The sequence below is a fragment of the Phoenix dactylifera genome, chromosome 7 (assembly GCF_051530095.1).
Source record: "Phoenix dactylifera cultivar Ajwa chromosome 7, Ajwa_hap1_PhDact_Kaust_v1.1, whole genome shotgun sequence".
NCBI lineage: Eukaryota > Viridiplantae > Streptophyta > Magnoliopsida > Arecales > Arecaceae > Phoenix > Phoenix dactylifera.
The window spans coordinates 16175337-16195684 of NC_143196.1; the positions used below are offsets into that span (position 1 = coordinate 16175337).

General features: G+C 39.8%; 1 protein-coding gene across 3 annotated transcripts in view; it reads left to right on the forward strand.

Annotated features, from left to right (window-relative positions):
• AST91 (sulfate transporter 91) overlaps positions 1 to 20348 on the forward strand; it is a 45870-nt gene that overhangs the window by 17323 nt on the left and 8199 nt on the right. For all 3 annotated transcript variants that reach the window (XM_008777593.5, XM_026800767.4, XM_026800766.4), the window contains one exon: positions 61 to 140. In XM_008777593.5, the coding sequence (XP_008775815.4) occupies positions 61 to 140 (80 nt within the window). The remainder of the gene's footprint in view (positions 1 to 60; positions 141 to 20348) is intronic.

The window sequence follows — 20348 nt, forward strand, 5'->3', positions numbered from 1 at the left end:
TTCTTGGAGTTTGACTGAAATGGAACCACCTAAATGGAACTTTAATGCTTATGTTGTTAGGATAACAAGATGTATTGAAGAGGAAGAGGATGTAGAAGATAATGAAGCTGGCCTACGATTTGTTATCTTGGACTTGTCTGGTATGTTTCTTTCTTTAAGTTACCTTTACTTTCTAATTTCAATGAAGATTCTAATGCATTAAAAGCTCAAAACATCATTTTGGTAACCATTTACACTTTAAGCTGATGCAACATAATAACTTTCTACTAGACTTGGAGGATCAATTTAGTAATATGGTATAATTAGCAAGTTTTTCTGTTATGGTGGAAAAGAGCCATATCACAACGTGATAGGTTGTTATAGTTGACTAGTTCGTCTGGAATCAACTCAGACACATAGAACAACGAAGAGGTTGGAGGTACTTCATGCGGAAGTCAAAGTGGAGGGAAAGAACTCTGAACTATTTATCTGTCCTCTCATGGAAATGCCCATGGTCATGCATTTGCAATCAACTAGATCTCTCCTCCAAGAATAGTTACGCTGGGATTCGTATTATGTATGAGAGTCAAATACTAGAAACAAACCTTAAACCTCATAGCTCCATCAAAGTGTATAATGAGAAAAAGGTATAGTTGATCGTAGTTTTCATTGCATTTAATCTCTAATTCAGAAAGTTCCATCCAGGGTATATTGCAAGTAAAAGATTAACTGATCCTAGATTCTATTGTACTTTCAAGATTTATTTAAATAATTTTAGAGTTCGTTTTAGATTCTCAGTTTAATAGGATTGATTTGAAAGATGCATATTGAATCAAGAAAGTTATAAAGTCATTAGGATTTTATGTTTCATTGTTTTATATATCTTTCTATATAGAATATTGTGGGGTTTCAAATTTTCCATTCCTAGTTTTCTTATTCTATATATGAATAAGAGAATTTTTGACTAGCGGATTGGTCCTTCCTATCGTCTTTTCTTCTCTATTGTGTTGTCTCTCCATCTCTTAATATATTATCAATTATTTATCTTATTTTCTTTGTTTACTATCCCCTATATTATTTGTTTTTTGAAACAAATATTCCCATTCATTGTTTTCCAAATTTTACCTATAGGTCAGTTATGGGCCCACTTATCTAATCTGGAAACTATGAGAATATTATTCTGCCCGTCATCCTCTATCAGCAAAAGCTCTAACAGGTTTATTTAAATACTTATTTGATCGCAATATCCTTATGCAAGCCAGGACTGATCCAAACATAAAGATGGAACCATAATAGGCTGGAAGTATCTGATTGTAAACTAAGCACTATCACCTAAAGCTCTAGCAGGTTCATTTAAATATTTATTTGATTGCAATATCCTTATGCAAGACAAGCCTGATGCAAACACAAAAATGGAACCAAAATAGGCTGGAAATATCTGATGGTAAACTATGCACTATCAGCAAGCATATGATGATGTCATGGACACCATCAGAAGGGAGTTTATAGAATGCTTGCATGTGAAGCAACTAAGTTCGAACATACTACAACAATTGGGACTGGGTTGGAGCCTCTAGGATACCATCCAAAAGATTAGAGGACAATCCAAGGTAGACCCCAAGCTATGTGGATCTGAAGGCAAGAGTGTAACAGTCAAAACCCTCATGAGGGTGCACTAACTGCCACCCATGCCATTCCAATGGCAGTTAGATCGCTGTCAAAAGGATTTTCTTTTCTTTTCTTTTCTTTTTCTCTAGTGGATTTAAAGCTTAGTTTTTGAGTTTTTCTTGGACTATAAGGATAACCAGTTGACTCTATCACTTGTAGAGGGCGTTTGGTAACCCCAACAGGATCACCACGGTGATCTAAGATCCCCGGTAATCCAAATATTGGGGTGATTTGATCCCCAGTAATCTAAGATCAATGTATTTGGTAGGCTATGGTTCAGTGATTAAAAATTTTCGGATATCCATGTGTAACTTGTTTGGTATGGTATGGAGATCCAAGATCACCGACCACATAATACCACAAATACCCCTGATATATCTTAGATAGATTTTTTATGTGTTTTTAATTCTTATGAATCAAAAATATAAGTCAATATGTTAATTCCTATAATAACTCCATAATTTTGTCACATATTCTACTTTTAGTAGCCCTTATGATATATTTATTAATCATATAAAATATATTATAATAAAATATTAATATATTTATCAATATATTAATTATTAATATATTCTATAAAAATATATTTATTACTTCTATAAGTTATTAATTTTATAAAAATATATTATTTTCATTATAGAATTAATATTTTATTTATAATTAAAATATATTTTTTAATACTAATAATTATTTTGATTAGAAAAATGAGGTAAATAGGAGTAATATATTAAATATTTTCATTATATAAATATAAATATAAAAATATATTTCTACTATAATTTAAAATTATCCTTCAATAATAATATGATAATAATATGATTAGTAATATATTATAATATAATATATATCATTAATATAATATATAATATCATCATAATATTATATATATATATATATATATAACATTGACATAATATATTGATGGTATATTGATATCTTAACTTTTCTGCTAAATTGAGAGGTATTTTTATCTTTAACTTTCAACCCAGGATCACTCTCTTAGGGTGATCTTGGATTTCCAACCTCAAGGACGGGTATCCCATCACCGAGTTGGGCGGTGATTTGAGGTGTGAAGGTAATTTAGAATCATTGCCACGTAGAATCACCGTGGTGCAACCAAATGCGGTGATTTCATCACCTCCACCCACATCATCCTTGATTCTGGGACGATCACCCCATACCAAACGCCCCTGTAAAGAATCTCAGAGCCTATAACCACCCATGTTGCCCAGCTATGGAACCCAAAAGGAGGGGGGGAGAGGGTGGGGGGGAGAGGAATTGGGTTTTTCAAAAAACTTTATCTAATAATACAGCAGAATTAAATCTTTAATAAATGAATGTTGATATTAGCAAATATGTACTAAATAAATATACAAGGAAATAAAGCAACAGAAACGAACAAAGCAAAAATAGTGGTTTGGTACTAACCCTGCACCTACATCTGCTCTCCAAGACTTTCTTCTTGAAAATTTTACTATAATCTATAACCAAGATTACAACTTAGTTGTTTTATGAGTTTACAATGAAATCCAACTGATTTTCTTAGGTCAATCAACTAAACCCCACAACCGATTGTTTTCTGGGTTCACAAACAATCTAGTTATTTTTTTTAGAAAATTAACCAAAATCTAAACTAATTGTTTTTTGGGTTTACAATTAGCCTAGTTAATTTTTCAGGCAATCAACCAAAACTTTTACAATTTAATTTCAGATTTGGATGGACCTTTCCCCTAAGTTTCAATCCCTAAAATTTATCCAAATAATTTAAGCACAAACAGTACAACAAACAATGAATACGAAAACAATAAATGGAGCTTGATAGTAGTGGTTGGCTTTGATTGCTCTAGAAGGCGCTTTACTACCTTAATCAGATGTTAAAGATGTGATCTTTCCGCTCACAATGAAAGCTCTTGAATGATATTTTCTTTGAAGCTCTCTCTTTCTGCTTTCTTTTTCTTCTCTAGTAGATTTATCTTTGTCGTGCTTGAGCTCCTTCTTTTTCTTTAGTTTTTCAATGCATTTATACTCTTTGGAGAAGGTTGGAATACTTTTCTAGCTGTTAGATAGTTAATAGGGCTATTATGATATGAAAACAACCATTTGGACTTGCGGAAAAATTAGTGGCTTCTGTTGTCAAATGCAGAGGGGTCGACTCGCCATTTTCTGAGGTTGACTCAAAATTTTTAGAAGTCGACTCGTGATCTTTAGAAGTCAGCTCGAGTTTGATATCTCATGCGATGTAGAGAATGTTCATTGTACGTGTTAGAGAAGATCAACTCATAGGATATTTCACCCACCAAGTCTATGTTGAAATTTTGAAGATCTCTATGAGTATTAGACTGTAGGGCAGTGGAGACTTTGTTCTTGAGACAACTTCACGCATTCTCTATATTATCAGAATTGGAAGATTAATGGAAACTTTCCTAATGATGTGGAACATAATACTCAGTTCCCTTTCAGAAATGATTTCAAATCCTTCAGACTTTGGATATATGATTAAGCTAGTTATGTGATGCAATAGCCTCATTTCTACGTTAAGTTGGCTTCCTTTAATCTTGGCATTTTTATTCACTGTTTCTATCCCAAGAATGACTGCACGACAGTGAGCCGATCCTCATCCTTATCCACTGGATCACCAAGGTTGGGCATATGAAGGCTTTGCCAGAGAATATGATCATTCAACTCAATGCCGACATTTCTAATGATAGAGGAGGCACTTGTTAGAAGTATACTTTAGAAGTCAATTTGGCAGACGCACTATATTTATTCTGGGACATAAATTTGGACTATATCTTTTTATTAATTAATAAAATTAGGCATTCTTTTCATTTATGTTATTATGTGTCCATGAATCGTCTAAGAAATTAATAAGATGATGACATATATTCTCAAGAGTTGAGAATTTAAGATATATGTCATTGCTGATTAATTCCTGATTTACTCCTGATCGATGGATCATCACGAAGGATGGTGATTGATTCGATGAGATTAGTGCACATATCACTTTTTTTGATAGATGAGTCTTGAGTCCATAGTGTGGGGACACTAGAGTGATTGTGCAAGTGCTTGTTAGAGAACAAGGATACTGAGCGTGACCAAAGCAAGTAGTCACTTGGATGTCTATCCACTCGTCAGTAACTTACTTGATGCTGCAGTTGTATGACTGGTCCTTTGACCTGCGATGTTGCTGTAGTTTGACGAGCACATAAACATGGGCCCTATCCATTTGGATTCTTGTGGTGCAGATTGGCTGCAGTAGGTTCATTGCAGGAGTAAGGGTGCATCTAGATGAAATCTATCGACTTGATAGATTAGGAGAGATCCTATGTAATTTATGAGACCGAGTTTGTAAATCTTTGGCCAAGGTAGTTTTTGGAAAAAGAGTTTTTCAATCTCAAACTAGAGTCGAATAAATTTTACATATGACAGATGATGGGGTTTGATAGTTTCAGCTTAGTTTCATTAGATTTTTAGTTTCATTAGTGAACTTCTTACTTAATGTTTCATAGTCATTAGATAGTTTCAGCTTTTCTTTCATAAGAGATTGATTTTCATCTTTTAGAACTTTATTTTTATTAATTAGCTTTTTGTGCTCCATAAGATCTAAAAATGCATCATGTAATTCTTCTACTGTAAAATCACACTCAAGTTTAAAATCTACCTCATCTTCATTGGCCATGTAGCAGATTTGAGCCGTCTCTTACTGATCTTCTTCTTCCGAACTTGACTCCTCACTTTCACTCCATTCAGCCATGAGAATCTTCTTTTTGAGTTTTCTTGCCATCCATTTCAATTCTGGGCAATCTATCTTGAAATGTCCGGGCTTGTTACACTCATAGCAAATTGGCACTTCTTTTTCTTTCTCTTTGTCCTTTTTCTTTTCCTTGCTTGAGCTGCCTTTGAGAAAGAGCTTCCTTTTGTAAAATTTCTTCTTCCCTCTCATGAATTTTCTAAATTTTCTCGCGAGCATAGCCATTCCTTCTTCGTCATATTCCCTCCTCTTCATCAGACTCCTCTGATCAATCTCTTGTTTCGGAGTCGTGGACTTCAGGGCAATGATTTTCTTTTTCTTGACCTCTTCTTCTGAATTGTGCTTCATGGTCAACTCATGGGTCTTAAGTGATCCCAGAAGCTCTTCAACTGTAGTGTGTTGAGGTCCTTTACCTCTTGAATTGCGGTTACCTTGGCCTCACAATTTAGAGTTAGTATAAGATTTGCCTAAACTCTTTAGTCCATTTATGATATCCATGAATCTAGTGAACATTTTAGTTATGGAGTCAGTGGACTCCATTTTAAACAATTCATATCTATGTACTAATATATTTATTTTTGACTCTTTAACTTGATTAGTTCCTTCATGTGTGACTTCTAGTCTATCCTAAATTTTTTTGGCGGAGGTACATGTAGATATTCTATTGAATTTATTTACATCTAGAGAGCAGTAAAGTACATTAATGGCTTTAGCGTTTAGTTGCGCTAGTCTCTTATCACTGTCATCCCCTCTATGCTAATTGTGGGTGTGTGTGGTCCTCTAATTATAATATTCTACAAATCATAATCTAGAGTTTGAATAAATATCCTCATCCTAGCTTTCCAATATGTGTAGTTTGTGCCATTAAACAAGGAAGGTCTATTTGTAGATTGCCCCTTGCTTATAGAACATCCTACTCGGGTTGCCATGATCTTTGGCTCTTGATCATGAGATCAACAAATACTATGAGAGCACCGGCTCTGACATCACTTGTTGCTCTAGGTGACAAGCCAAGAGGGGGGGTGAATTGGATTTTCTAAATTTTTAATCCCTTAATCAAATTGATAGATGAATGGATAGTTTAGCTAATATTAATTAAGTACGTGTAGTGAAATTAGAAAGGCACACAATACAAACACATAAGAAATATAGTGGTTCGGTGCTCTCCTAAGCACCTACGTTCACTCCCCAAGTGTCCTCTTTGGAATTCATTATAATTCCGTGGATTACAGTTGGATTGTTTTTCGGGCTCACAATCTAAAAATCTTTACACTTTGATTTTTTGGGATTACCAATAACCTACGTTGGTTTTGCGGGCTCACCAACAACCTACAATATTGGTTTTACATGTTTACCAACAACCTTACAACTAGATTAATAAGTAACAAAAGAAAGCTCCTAAGAGAGCAAATAAAGCAATTATAAACTACAAAGAAGAGTTTAGAGAATGTTTATCGCTTTGGAGGAGCTATTCTCTTCTTTGTCAAGCTTGCTTCACTTCATAAGGGTTGGTGGAGCTATTGATGACTGTTTGAAACTGCTCAATAACTTTCTTTTGGCCCTTTCGATGAAGCAATTGAATGAGGTTTTCTTTTCTAGGTTTTGCTCTTGAATATTCTTCTTTTATATCAAAAGTTATTTTTCTCTGATGATCTTAAATACCTCCCCAACCTTTATTGGTTACTCTCCAACTGTTTGAATTGAAAAACTAGCCATTTCTAGCTATTGGGAGCTTAAAAAGTACTTCTGATGGCTAATATGGTAAGGGACAGTGGTTTTAAGTACCATTGGCGTTGTGAAAAGGAAAAGATCTCTCATTTGTGCTTTGCAGATGATCTTATGATTTTCTGTAAAGCGGATTTGGTTTCTGTGCCTTTGATCAATGGTTGTCTTCAGCAATTTTGAGACTTCTCTGAACTTATACCAAATCCAGATAAGAGCAGCATATTCATTTGTGGAGTGCCTTCCGAGCTTCGAGTGCAGCTTTTGGATATCCTCGGGTATAATGAAGGAGTGCTTCCGATTAGGTATCTTGGTGTGCCACTTATAACGACTAAGTTAAAGGCTACTGATTGTAAGGTGTTGGTGGACCGGATTATTGCCAAAACCAAGAGTTGGACTTGCCGTGCTCTCTCCTTTGCAGGTAGATTACAACTCATCAAATCTATTTTGTTTTCCATCCAAATTTATTGGTCCTCCTTATTCATCTTGCCCAAATCAATTATTAAGAAGGTGGAATCCACTTTACGCTCTTTCATTTGGAAGGGTTGTGAGCTTAGCACTAGAGATGCGAAGGTAGCATGGGATAATATTTATTTGCCTAAGGAGGAAGGGGGTTTGGGCATTAAGAACATGGTGACTTGGAATAGGGCAGCCATGACCAAACACTTATGGGCTCTCTATAATGATGATGATAACTCTCTTTGGTCTTCTTGGATTCGCTCTTATCTTTTGCGAGGCAGAAGTATTTGGGAGATCAAATGCCCCAGGGATTGCTCTTGGAGTTGGCGGAAGATTCTTAGTCTTCGCAGCCTTGTCCGATGGAAGATGAGATATCGAGTGGGCAATGGGAGTATTTCACTTTGGTTTGACCATTGGCATTCTCTTGGTCCTCTTATTGAGGTGTTTGGGGAAAGGTTTATCTATGATTCTGGGCTTGAGCAGAATGCGAAGGTGGAGGCTATTATTGACGGCCAGGAGCGGCACTGGCCTATCTCTCGCTCCCCTACATGGCTTGAGCTCATTAGTAGTACTCCTACTTTATTCTGGCCAGATAGCAGAAGACCGGATGTCCTGCAGTGGATTGATGCTCCGAAGGGTTCCTTCTCTATTCGTGGTGTTTGGGAGTCGTTGCGCCCGCATCATAGTAGAGTGGACTGGTGGAAGCTTATTTGGCATAGCCAAGCTATTCCAAGGATGTCCTTTATTCTTTGGTTAGCCATCCGGGATGCCTTGTATACTCAAGCTAAGCTTATATGCTTTGGCATTATTCAAGTCGCCCAATGTGTTTTGTGTGGGGGTGGGCATGAGGATGTGGATCATTTATTTTTTGAGTGCCCATTCTCTTAGCGCATTTGGTCCATTCTTTGTGCCAAGTGTAATATTCCGTGGGCCTCGCGTAGATGGATGGATACGACCTCTTGGCTTTCTCACATGGATGGTCGTTCACTCTTGGGTTGAACTGCAAAGCTTATGGTGGCAGCTGCGGTCTACTACATTTGGAGGGAACGTAATGCTCGTTTGCATGGCGATGGCCCTACACATGAGTGTGTTCTTCTGAGAGAGATTACTTTTTATATTGTGACTCGGATTAATCTCACACGGGGTGTGATTCCATCTCCTGCTAATAGATGGCTTCACAGTTCGTGGAGATTCTCTGATGATATCTTTTGACACTCTCGTCATTTTGTTATTACAAGCTTTAGTTGTTGTGGCTAGAGGGGTATGCCCTCCTAGCCTTTGATTTCTAGGATATGCTCTTGTGCATTTGTACGTAATTCTTCAATTTGGATATATACACACTTACCTTTATCCAAAAAAAAACCATTGGGCTATCACTCGTGCTGGGGTCGACCCAAGCTTTTTTGGGGTCGGCTCATGTTACTGTTCATCAGTCTTGGGGTCGACTCAAACTTCTCTGGGGTCGACCCCTGGTACAGTGGGGTCGGCCCTTGCTACAGTGAGGTCGGCCTTCTCAGAAACCACAGAACCTTATTTTTCTGACTGTTTTCACTGGGGTCGACTCATGCTTTCTTGGGGTCGACCCATGCTACAGTGGGGTCGACCCAAGCTCCATTGGGGTCAGTCCTCTTAGGAATTCCAGAGACATGATTTTTGAACACTCATCCTGGGGTCGGCTCATGTTCTCTTGGGGTCGGCTCAAGTCTTCCTGGGGTCGGCTCAAGAAAACTTGGGGTCGGCCCTCTCAGTAAATTTCAGAGAGTTGTTTTCTTCGAGGTTACAAGTTGGGGTCGGTTCATGGTTCTTTAGGGTCGACTCTTCTCTTGGGGTCGGCTCAAGGATACTTGGGGTCGGCCCTAGTTACTGTTCATCTGTACCATTTTTGCAAGTAATTGCTAGATCGTTCCAAAACGTGCCAGGGTCGACTCCACCTCTTCTAGGGTCGACTCCTACTCTGTGTCAAGTGTGTCACTCCGTGCCAGTGCATGCCATATGTATCAGGATCGACTCCAAACCTCTTTGGGGTCGACTCAACTCATAATTTTTTGCATCTTAAGGTTAGACTAGTTCATAGGATCAATAGAACATATTTCAAATAATTTTGAGTGTATGGCACGATAGAGCTTCATACCCTTAACAATAAAAATTACAGTTTTGCCCTTAAGAGTATACTTGACTTGAAACTTTGCCGAAATAGATTTAAAAGCTCTCTATCATTTTCTATTACATATTTTATCTCGTTGTTAATCATTGAGAGTCGTCTTGATCTCATTCTCTTAATGTATCGTGAATGTATCGAGGGCGTGGCATTCCTTAGTGATGTATCAAGTTAAACTGTGTTGTTAATTTGATTTTTTCTCAATTGTTGTGTTAATCATCGAAATAACATTATCATCCTCACTTTGCTTGATAATGAGTATCCTAGAAAAATACCTTCATCAGATTTGGTATCAAATTTTTTTAAGTTATCTTTTTCATTGTTTAGAACATAGCATATGCAACCGAAAATATGAAAATATGCAACATTTGGTTTTCTATTTCTCATGGGTTCATAAGGGATTTTCTTTAGGGATTTTCATGGTTTTCTATTAATAATATGACAAGCTGTGTTGACAGCTTCAGCCCAGAAATATTTAGGCATATTACTGTCATAAAGCATTGTCCTTGCCATTTCTCCAAGGATTCTATTTTTTCTTTCTACAACCTCATTTTGTTGTGGTGTTCTTGGTGCAGAAAAGTTATGTTCAATTCCATTTTTTGTGTAGAGCTTTTCAAAATCTTGGTTTTCAAATTCTGTACCATGATCACTTCTAAGTTTTACAGTTTGTAAATCTTTTTTATTTAAGATTCTTTTATAAAGTTTTGCAAATGCAAAAAATGCTTCATTTTTAGGTGCCAAGAACAAAAGCTATGTAAATCTTGAAAAATCATCCACAATCACAAAACCATAATGTTTGCCTCCTAAGCTTGCAGTTCTAGTAGGTTCAAATAAATCCATGTGGATAATTTCCAAAGGCCTAATGGTGGAAACAACATTTTTAGATTTAAAAGAGGTTCTAGTTTGTTTCCCTAGCTGACATGCATTGCACACTTTGTTCTTTTCAAACTTTAATTTAGGTAACAAGATCTTTTCGAATGATCTTTGAAATTAAGTCCATACTAGCATGAGCAAATTTTCGATGCCATAACCAGCTAGCTTCCTTGGCTTTCATAGCCACTAGATATTGCATATTTTTCATGAATATATGATCTAAATCTACCATGTATACATTCTCATGCCTATGTCCAGTAAAAACAATGTCATTATTATGAGGATTAGAAATTAAGCACATAGAGGATTCAAAAGTTATTTTATAGCTTTTATCATAAAATTGACTGATGTTTAGCAAATTATGTTTCAATCCATCAATTAGTAAAACATTTTCAATGTAAGAGGATGGAGTGATTCGAATGTTACCTATACCAATTATTTTACCTTTGCGATTATTGCCAAAAGTAACCACTCCATTTTTTTTCAAGGGTGATGAACTGAGTTTCATCCCCTCTCATGTGTCTAGAACACCCATTGTCCAAGTACCATCTTCTGTTGGATCCTTGGATAGCTAGACACACTTACAAAACACCAATCAAATTTTCATCCTAGGTACCCAAGCTCTTTTAGGTCCTTGCTGGTTAGCAATAATGGTTCCTTTTGGAATCCAGATTTTCTTAAAAGATATGTTGCTTACAAGATTGCATGTTTTCAGATTACAAGGTGTATATTGTAGTGTGTTCTTGTTGAATCTAAACAGAATGGTTTCAGCATACACAGATGACAGATTTTCAGGGATGTTTGTAACAGATTTTTGTTTCTGCTCATCAGATTTGTAGTGAACTATTTCAGGATAAATAGAGAAGGATTTAACAAACATGTTTTTGAGTGATTTTATTTGTTCCAAGGATGATATCCCAAACCAGCCTTGTCAAACACAACTCTTTGATTATCTAGAATTAAGTTCAGTTTTTCAGAGTTAAGGGTAAATCTTTCAACCAAAGGTTTTAACTTATTAACTTCTTTGGTTAACTTTTCATTAATTTCTGAAAGAAGCTCATTATTTTTGAAAGTAGCTCATTATTTTTCTAAAGTTTATCATTACTTTTAGTAAGAGATTGACTTTTTTGTTCTAATTCTTTATTTCTTAAAACAAGCATTTTGTATTCTAAGAGAAGATCTGAAAAAGCATCATGAAGTTCTTCAAATGAAAAATCTATTTAAGTTTCAGCACTTACCTCTTCTTCATATGCCATAAAGCACAGATTTGTTGATTCTTGTTGCTGCTCTTCGTCTTCTTCTGAGCTTGTTTCATCACTGCCACTCTAAGTGGCCATCATGGCCTTCTTCTTAAACTTTTTAGGAGTCTTTTTGAGCAGAGGGCATTCGGTTATGAAGTGACCCGATCTCTTGCATTCATAACAGGTCACTTGCTACTCCTTTTCTTTTTCTCTACTTTGCTCCCGCCGGATCACTGGGGTTTTCTTGAATCCAGATTTCTTCTTTCTGAAGAACTTTCTAAATCTCCTTGTGATCAAGGCCATTTCCTCACTGTCTTCAGAACCAAAACTACCGCTCTCATTTTCAGCTTGAGTTGACTTTAAAGCAATAGTTCTGCACTTCTTGGATTCATCTTCTTCGAGGCTCTGTTTCATGGAGAGTTCGTGAGTCATCAGTGAGCCCAAGAGTTCTTCTAGTGAGAGTGTGTTGAGGTCCTTGGCTTCTTGGATGGCAATGACTTTTGCTTCCCAAGTTCTTGGAAGTGACCTGAGAACTTTTCAGACAAGATCACTGTTAGAATAAAATCTGCCAAGACTTTTTAGACTATTAATAATATCAGTGAATCTAGTAAACATTTCAGATATAGACTCATTGGGTTCCATTTTAAACAGTTCATATTTGTGCACTAACATGTTAACTTTAGATTCTTTAACCTGGTACTAGCCTTCGTGTGTATCTTCCAGCCTATCCCAGATTTCTTTTGCAGACATGCAAATGGATATGCGATTAAATTCACAAGCATCTAATGAACAATATAAAACATCATGGTCTTTGCATTTAGCTGAGCCATTTTTTTATCATGATCATCCCATTCCCCTCCAGGTTTGGGTAGTGAGATGCTTTTAATGATTTTTGTGGGTGTGTGCGGCCCATTGACTATGATGTTGCATAGATCATAGTCAAGTGCTTGGATGAATGTGCGCATGTGTGCTTTCCAATATGTGTAATTTGTGCCATTAAAGAGTGGTGGTCTATTTGTGGATTGCCCTTCGGCAATAGAGGTTCCTAATGGCGCTACCGTGATCTTTAACTCTTGATGGTTAGATCAAAAGAAGTTGAGTATCGAGCTCTAATACCACTTGTTGCCCAGCTATGCAGCCCAAGAGAGGGATGAATTGGATTTTTAAATTTTTTTTAACTAGAATGCAGCGGATAAACTATAATTTCAACTTGAAGGATATAATGTGCTTTAAGCAATAAATGAATAAAGGCAGAAGTTAAAGTGCAATAGTGTAAAGAGAAAAGCACACACAAACACAAAAAAATTATAGTGGTTCAGTGTAACCCACACCTATATCCACTCCCGAAGACTCTTAGAAATTTTACTATAATCACCCAGATTACAGTATGGTTGATTTTCGAGCTTACAATCCAACTCCCTATTTTTTCAGGATCACAACGAATATAGTTGGTTTTCACAGGATCACCAACCACAATCTTAACACGTTTGTTTTTCGGGTTCACAAACAACCCAATCGGTTTTCACAGGCTACCAACCAAAACCTTATACGATTGTTTTTCAGCTTCACAAACAACCCAATCGGTTTTCACAGGCTCACCAACCAAAATTTTACATGATTGTTTTCTAGGTTCACAAATAATCCTGTCAGTTTTCATAGGCTCACCAACCAAAACATTAATCCTTGTTAAATTCTCTAATTTAACAACTTCCAATTAAGGTTTGGAAGAACCTTTCTTAGTTTTAGAGCAAATATAACTGTTACAGTAGAAATAAAGCTAAGTAATAAATGTTGTAACAATGTAAATAAAGCTTCAAAATAAATGTAACAATAAAAGTAAAATTGAAGCTTTGATGATGGTCATTCACTGTAGCTGAAGATCTTGAATGCACAGCAGCAACTTCTCTGTTGAATATTTTAACTAGTTTCCTCACAATATAGTTTTTCCTGGAAGGCTCTGTTGTGAGGATTTTTTTCTTTTAAAGCTTGGATTTTGGGTGATATGATATTCTCACTTGATCCTCTCCCTCATCATCTTTTTTTCTTGGTGTTACTTTGAATTTATAGATTGTAAGCTTTTTAGGAGTACTAGATAGTTATCACACCAAGAAACTATCCATTGTCACCTAGAAGAAGTACTGTTAAAATAGCCGTTGGAGCTGTCAGGATGCCATGGGTCGACTCACCAAGTTTGGGGGTCGTCCCGTGTACAAAGAGAGACGGCTCACTAAACATAGGAGTCGGCTCTTTTCTTCAATCCATATAAAGTTTCTGCGTTTGCCTCTAGGGTTGACTCGTCAATGTCGGGAGTCGACTCATGTAGATATTGGGTCGGCTCTTCAAACACAAGAGTCGCCTCATTCCTTTAGTGCTCATAGATTACCTGCGCTCCCCCAAGGGTCGACTCAATAATGTCGGGGGTCGGCTCGTGTATAAATTAAGTCACCTTTTTAAACATAAGAGTCAGCTCATGTAGTTGGTCTCAGGCAGTGATTCTTCTCTATTTTTTTTGAACTACATAGTGGTCGACTCAGTTTCTGTATGGGGTCGACTCATTAAGTTTTTCACAGATTTTCCAGAGAGCTTTGATTTTATTCTTCTTGATTCTTGGAGGTTGTAAATGCAACTTTTGTCTTGAAGTCTAACTCTTCACATTTAAGCCAACATCATTAGAGTAACACATTTAACTCAATTGTTTTTGTGATCATCAAAATCCATCCTTTGATTAACATTCACCATCAAATTCCTACCAACTGCAACCTTCCCATTGTTGAAACCAATTAGTGGCCATAAGCTTCCCCAATTATTGGTGAAACTCTAGCCATTGTCCATGACTCGGCATGCACCATTACAATGGCCATAAGCTCAACCAACCGACACACCGGTAGCATCAAATTGAAGCAACCCTAGACCCAAATAACAATAAACGCTCTGGTTTAATAGCTCGAGAAATAGATGGCTGAGACCAGTATGACCATGACATTGATTAGGCCTCTTTACAAAATGGCCTGCCCATATGCACTCCCAATGTTGTAGCGAGCAACATCAGTAAACCTCTACGAGGTGTCAAATGTTGCAACTCATCATGCTAGAACCAAGACCACAACTAGTAACCTATCAAGGACGAACAGATAGACATCATGACAATAGCATGTTTCATCGTTTATAACTTCTTAGGAAAGTTGGAGTCTACAATGTTCCAACATTGGCTAGCCTTGATTGATGACTATTTTAGTTCGCACCTTTTATTTGATTGGAAGCAAGTCCAATTCTCCCATTAATTTGTGGCAAGGGAAATTCATCCAAGCCTAACACTAAGAAGTATATCAACCTGACTGCCCTAAATGCACCAAAATTTGGAGCATAATGACAAGGGGTAAGGCTATGTAACTACGAAGTATTTCACCAAAACCCTCAACCACTGCCAACCAGGTTGGGAAGAGCAGACCAAATTACTTAAGGAGAAGATTGAGTCTTCTACAAAATACCTTAACGAAGAACAAGAAGTCGAGTGCATTTTTCAGGATGAAGAGAAACCTAGCTATCACTCCTTTGCACTTCATAAAGTCCTTATCATACCTTGGGAGGAGGAGAAGGTGGACTGGAGGTGCAATAACATCTTCAAATAATATTTTTTGCCAAGAGTGCTACATCACTATCATCATTCATAGTCGCGGTAGCAAGAATTTGGTCTCCAAAGAACTCATGGAGAACTCAAGCTTAAGACCATATGCCAACCTACCTCTTATTGAGTAGCTCGGGTCAATGACTAATCCATATAGGTCAACCACAGGTGCCTCAAATTCTTTAGATGGAACAAAGGGTAGGAGAATGAAGTTTGATGCATTTTCATCCCTATGAAGGTTTGCCATCTCTTTCTTGGGCGTATGTAGCTTTATGATCATGGTGTCACCTATTGTGGTCACGACAAAATCTACACATTTACTTTCCAGAGAAAGAAGATTAAGATTATGCCTTGACCTAATAAAGAGATGAAGAAGAAGATGGAGCTAAGGAAGAATAATGTTATGAGCCCTAAGTTATTTTTGTCCAATTGTTTGAGTAGGGGAAGAAGACTAGCTTTGGCTCGGCCTTGGTAGCTAAAGAAGCCAAGGCACACATGGAAGGCAAGTAGGAGCATCCACTAGAGATTAGGGCTGGAAGTGGGCTCGGGCCGGCCCGAAGCCCATCGGGTCGGGCCGCCCGCGGGCCGGGTTATGGGCTGAATAATTAAGCCCATTCCTATTTCGGGCCGGGCTCAGGCTGAATAATTAAGCCCATGTCTATTTCGGGCCGGGCTCGGGTATCTCATTGGCCTGGCCCGGGCCCAACCCAAGCCCGAGCGGGGGAGGAGGAGGTCGGCGGGGAGAAGGGGCAGTCGGAGGCGAGGGAGAGGAGGGAGGAGCGGAGGAGGAGGAGGAGGTCGGCAGGGAACATGTCGACAGCAAGAGGGTCGGCGGATGGGAGGCAGGGGAGGAGTTGGAGGAAGGGGGAGGGCCAGAGGGTGGGGTCCTCGAGGCGGATGAGGGCGGCGATGACCTGAGCGAGCTTATTGCGGAGGAAGGAAGGGGATGAGGGTGGGAAGGGGCAGTCGGAGGCGAGGGAGAGGAGGGAGGAGCGAAGAAGGAGGAGGTCGGCGGGGGAACATGTCGACAGCGAGAGGGTCTGCCGTCGGGGGATGGGATGCAGGGGAGGAGTTGGAGGAAGGGGGAGGGCCAGAGGGTGGGGTACTCGAAGCGGATGAGGGCGGTGATGACCTGAGCGAGCTTGTTGCGGAGGAAGGAAGAGGATGAGGGTGGGAAGGGGCAGTCGGAGGTGAGGGAGAGGAGGGAGGAGCGGAGAAGGAGGAGGTCGGTGGGGGAAAGGCAAGAGTACCGGCCTCGCACACGATGGACCTCCGCGAAGACCTGGGTCTCTCCACCGCCGGGTTGCAAGGAAGATCGAGGCAGGAAGCAACTGCTGCCATGGCGGCTTCGTCTCCGAGCTCCAAAGTTTATCGCTTTATCCCCAACAGGCAGCATCGGGCGATAGACCGTAGACACGGACAGAGAAGAGTTATTTAAAGAGACCGACTCCGATCGGCCAATCACAGCCATCCGTCTGATCGGGCCTAGCGGAGGAAGTGGGCTACTCCTCGGGCTCGTGATCGGGCCTAGCGGACTTTAGTCCAATCGGGCTGGCCCAATTGGGCTCGGGCCGGGCTCGGGCCGGGCTCGGGCCGAGTTTCTGTAAAACTGTTCGGGCCTAGGCCCGGCCCGAAGCCCGGAAAATAATTTCGGGCTGGGCTCGGGTAGAGGTGTGGCCCGGCCCGGCCCGGCCCACTTCCAGCCCTACTAGAGATCCACCAGTTCCTCTTAGATATTTGAGGATGTGGTCCTTGAGGACTGTGAAATGGGCTCCCACGCATAAGGAATATATGCATACAGTCAACCTAGTTGTGGAGTACCATTGCCAAACCATCCACACCACTGCATGAGCATCAGTAAACAAGAATAATTAAAGCGACAGTTTGATGGATGTTTACAAAAGGAGCTTCATTTGGGAGAGCCTTAGTTAGCATGGAGTACTAGCCTACTCGATCCCAAGAATGATGGATCTTGTAGGGGTTGCATTGATGGTCGAGCAACAAATAAAATAATTGTCAAGTATTGGTTTGTATTACCAAGACTCAACGATAAGCTTGACATTCTAGCTGGCTCAACTACCTTCTAAAAGAATGACCTAAAGAGTGGCTACCATCGAATTGGAATAAGGTTGGAAATGAATGGAGGATGACATTCAGGACTAAAGAGGGGCTCTATTAATGGATAGCGATGCTCTTTGGTCTTACCGGTAAACCCAACAATTTTATTTGGGTCATGAAACACATTCTGAAGCCTTTCATTGTCTATTAATGTCAACTTTATCATTGTCTACTTTGATGACATGTTTATCTATAGTAAAACTCTAGAGGAGCACTTGGACCACCTTTGGCAAGTCATGAGGACCCTTACATGAATCCAAAGAAATGCACCTAGATGCAACCTAAAGTATTCTTCCTCAAGTTCAACATCTTCAAGGATAGCATTAAGGTTGATCTACAAAGGTCAAAGCAATTACTGAATAGCAACACCCACAAACATCCATGAAGTCAGAAGCTTTCATTCAATTGCTACTCTCTATGACCAATTCACCTACTACATCAGCACCAAGATGACTCCGACCACTAAGTGCATGAAGAAGGAACCTAGAGCTGCTAAACAAGCATTTAAAGACATCAAATGGTGAATGACCAGACCCTAGTACTGTGCCTATCCGACTTGTAGTAGGTGTTCAAAGTCCCATGTGACTCCTCTCACATAAAGATTGGAGGAGATAGTCTTTTAGAAGGATATCTAGTGACACGTACGAAAGGATTACAAAGCGAATCCCAACAACGTGCGGCTCGGTCTATCGAAAATAACCGATCAGCCTTCCTAGCGTGGGTACCTAGTCTCTATGACTTAGGTCATGCCTAACAACAATAATGCAGCGAAACACAACACCAGAAAATACCACGAAGGGGAAGGAGAAATGTAGGGGAAGAGAACTTTATTGAATAACCACTCAACTGATTACAATAAGCTCTCTTGGCCTCTCCAGCTCTACCGGATCCTAATCCCTCCCCTTTGAGGGTCCTCTTATAGAGGAGCAACCTCCAGTTACAAGTCTCTCACGAACTCAACTTCCCATGCACAAGATAAGGATGAATTTTAGATAAGATAGGAAAACCCCGATTCCTGCAAGATTCTGCGCAATCAGATAAAACAGCCAAGTTCATGCCTCAAATGAACTCGGATTACCATGAAACTAGATTCGTTGGATTCGGGACGAAAAACCCTTCTAGATGGCACCTTTTCCACTTTGAACGGACTTCTGTAGAGTTCCCGAAAAGCCCCTCAAAGTGAAAGTGCGTGGAAATAGCGTTACAACCACGTCTTCTAACCATACACATTTTCAGTTATAAAAATGTGTTAAAATGTGTCCCTTGCCTTCTGGAGACTTATGCCACGTTCCTCCATCAGTGGCATATATTTTCATGCATCCCAATTTCCCGGATTCAGTCCATGCTTCGAGATAAGCCCACAACGCTGAATCAGTCTCATTGCAGCAGCTTTCCTCTTAATGATGAACCAACATGTATTCTCAACAATACACGCCTTGGAGCACGTGCCCACGGCCCCATGCTCTTGAGTATTCCATCTACATCTTGCACACGTTTCCCTAGATGATCCTAGGGCCTAGATTTGGTCTCCAAGATGCCCAAATCTCTAGAGAGCACCGTCAGACCTCGAACCCGTCCAGCGACCTGATCTGGTTTATACCTTGATCCGCATCCGGTCCAGCCCTGATTCGAGGAGCCGTGACACCCTCCCCCACCTAAGCCGAAGTCGCCCCTGACGAGGCTAGGCGGTACTCGTTGATGATATCCTCGAACTGCCATAGTTCGTCACCATATTCCCAGCTTGCTTCTGAATCTGATAGTCCTTTCCATCGGACTAAGTATTGCACACGGTTACCCTTTTTCCTGTCCGCCTTGATTTCAGAAATCTTCTTGGTGTAATGAAATCGTACGGCCACTAGAGCTCGCCCGCTTCAAGCCCGAGAAGGGTTAGTTGTGTCCTCTTTGAACGGTTTCAATAGGGACACATGGAACACCGGGTGCACTTTCAGCTTGGAAGGCAGCGACAATCGGTATGTTGTCTCTCCAATTCGATGTGTGATGATGAAGGGACATTCATACCTCCTCACAAGTGCTTTGTGGTAGCCCGACTTCAATTTCATGTGATGGTAAAGCTTCACTAATACCCGATCACCAACCTGAAATTCAGCTGCCCGCCGCTTTATGTCAGCCCACTTCTTCATCCATTTGGTCGCCTTCCAAAAGGAGACCTGAACCAAATCTGTATCCTCCTTCAGATCCCTCACGAATCTGTAGGCGGTCGGACTACGTCCCATGTAGTCCGCTGCGATACTTCCCGGAGTGTCTGGTTGCAGCCGTGTAATCACCTCGAATGGTGATTTACCTGTCGACTCCGATCGCTATAAGTTGTAGCTGAATTGTGCTTGGTCCAAGAGTCGCACCCAATTCCGCTAGTTGGCACTCACATAGTGCCTCAAATACATCTCCAATAATGCATTGGTTCGCTCTGTTTGGCCATCGGTCTGAGGGTGGAAGGCCGTGGACATCTTCAGCTTTGTTCCAAGTATCCGAAATAACTCCGTCCAGAACCTCCCCGTGAAGCGAGCATCGCGATCAGAAACGATACTCCGCGGTATCCCCCAATATTTCACCACATATGTAAAGAATAACCGCGCCACGTCCTCCGCATGGCAAGTAGTAGGTGCTGCAATGAAGACTCCGTACTTCGAGAAGCGATCCACCACTACCATGATAGAGCTATTCCCATCCGCCAGAGGTAGCCCGATGATGAAGTCCATGGAGACACTCTCCCACGGATGCTCTGGTATAGGTAAT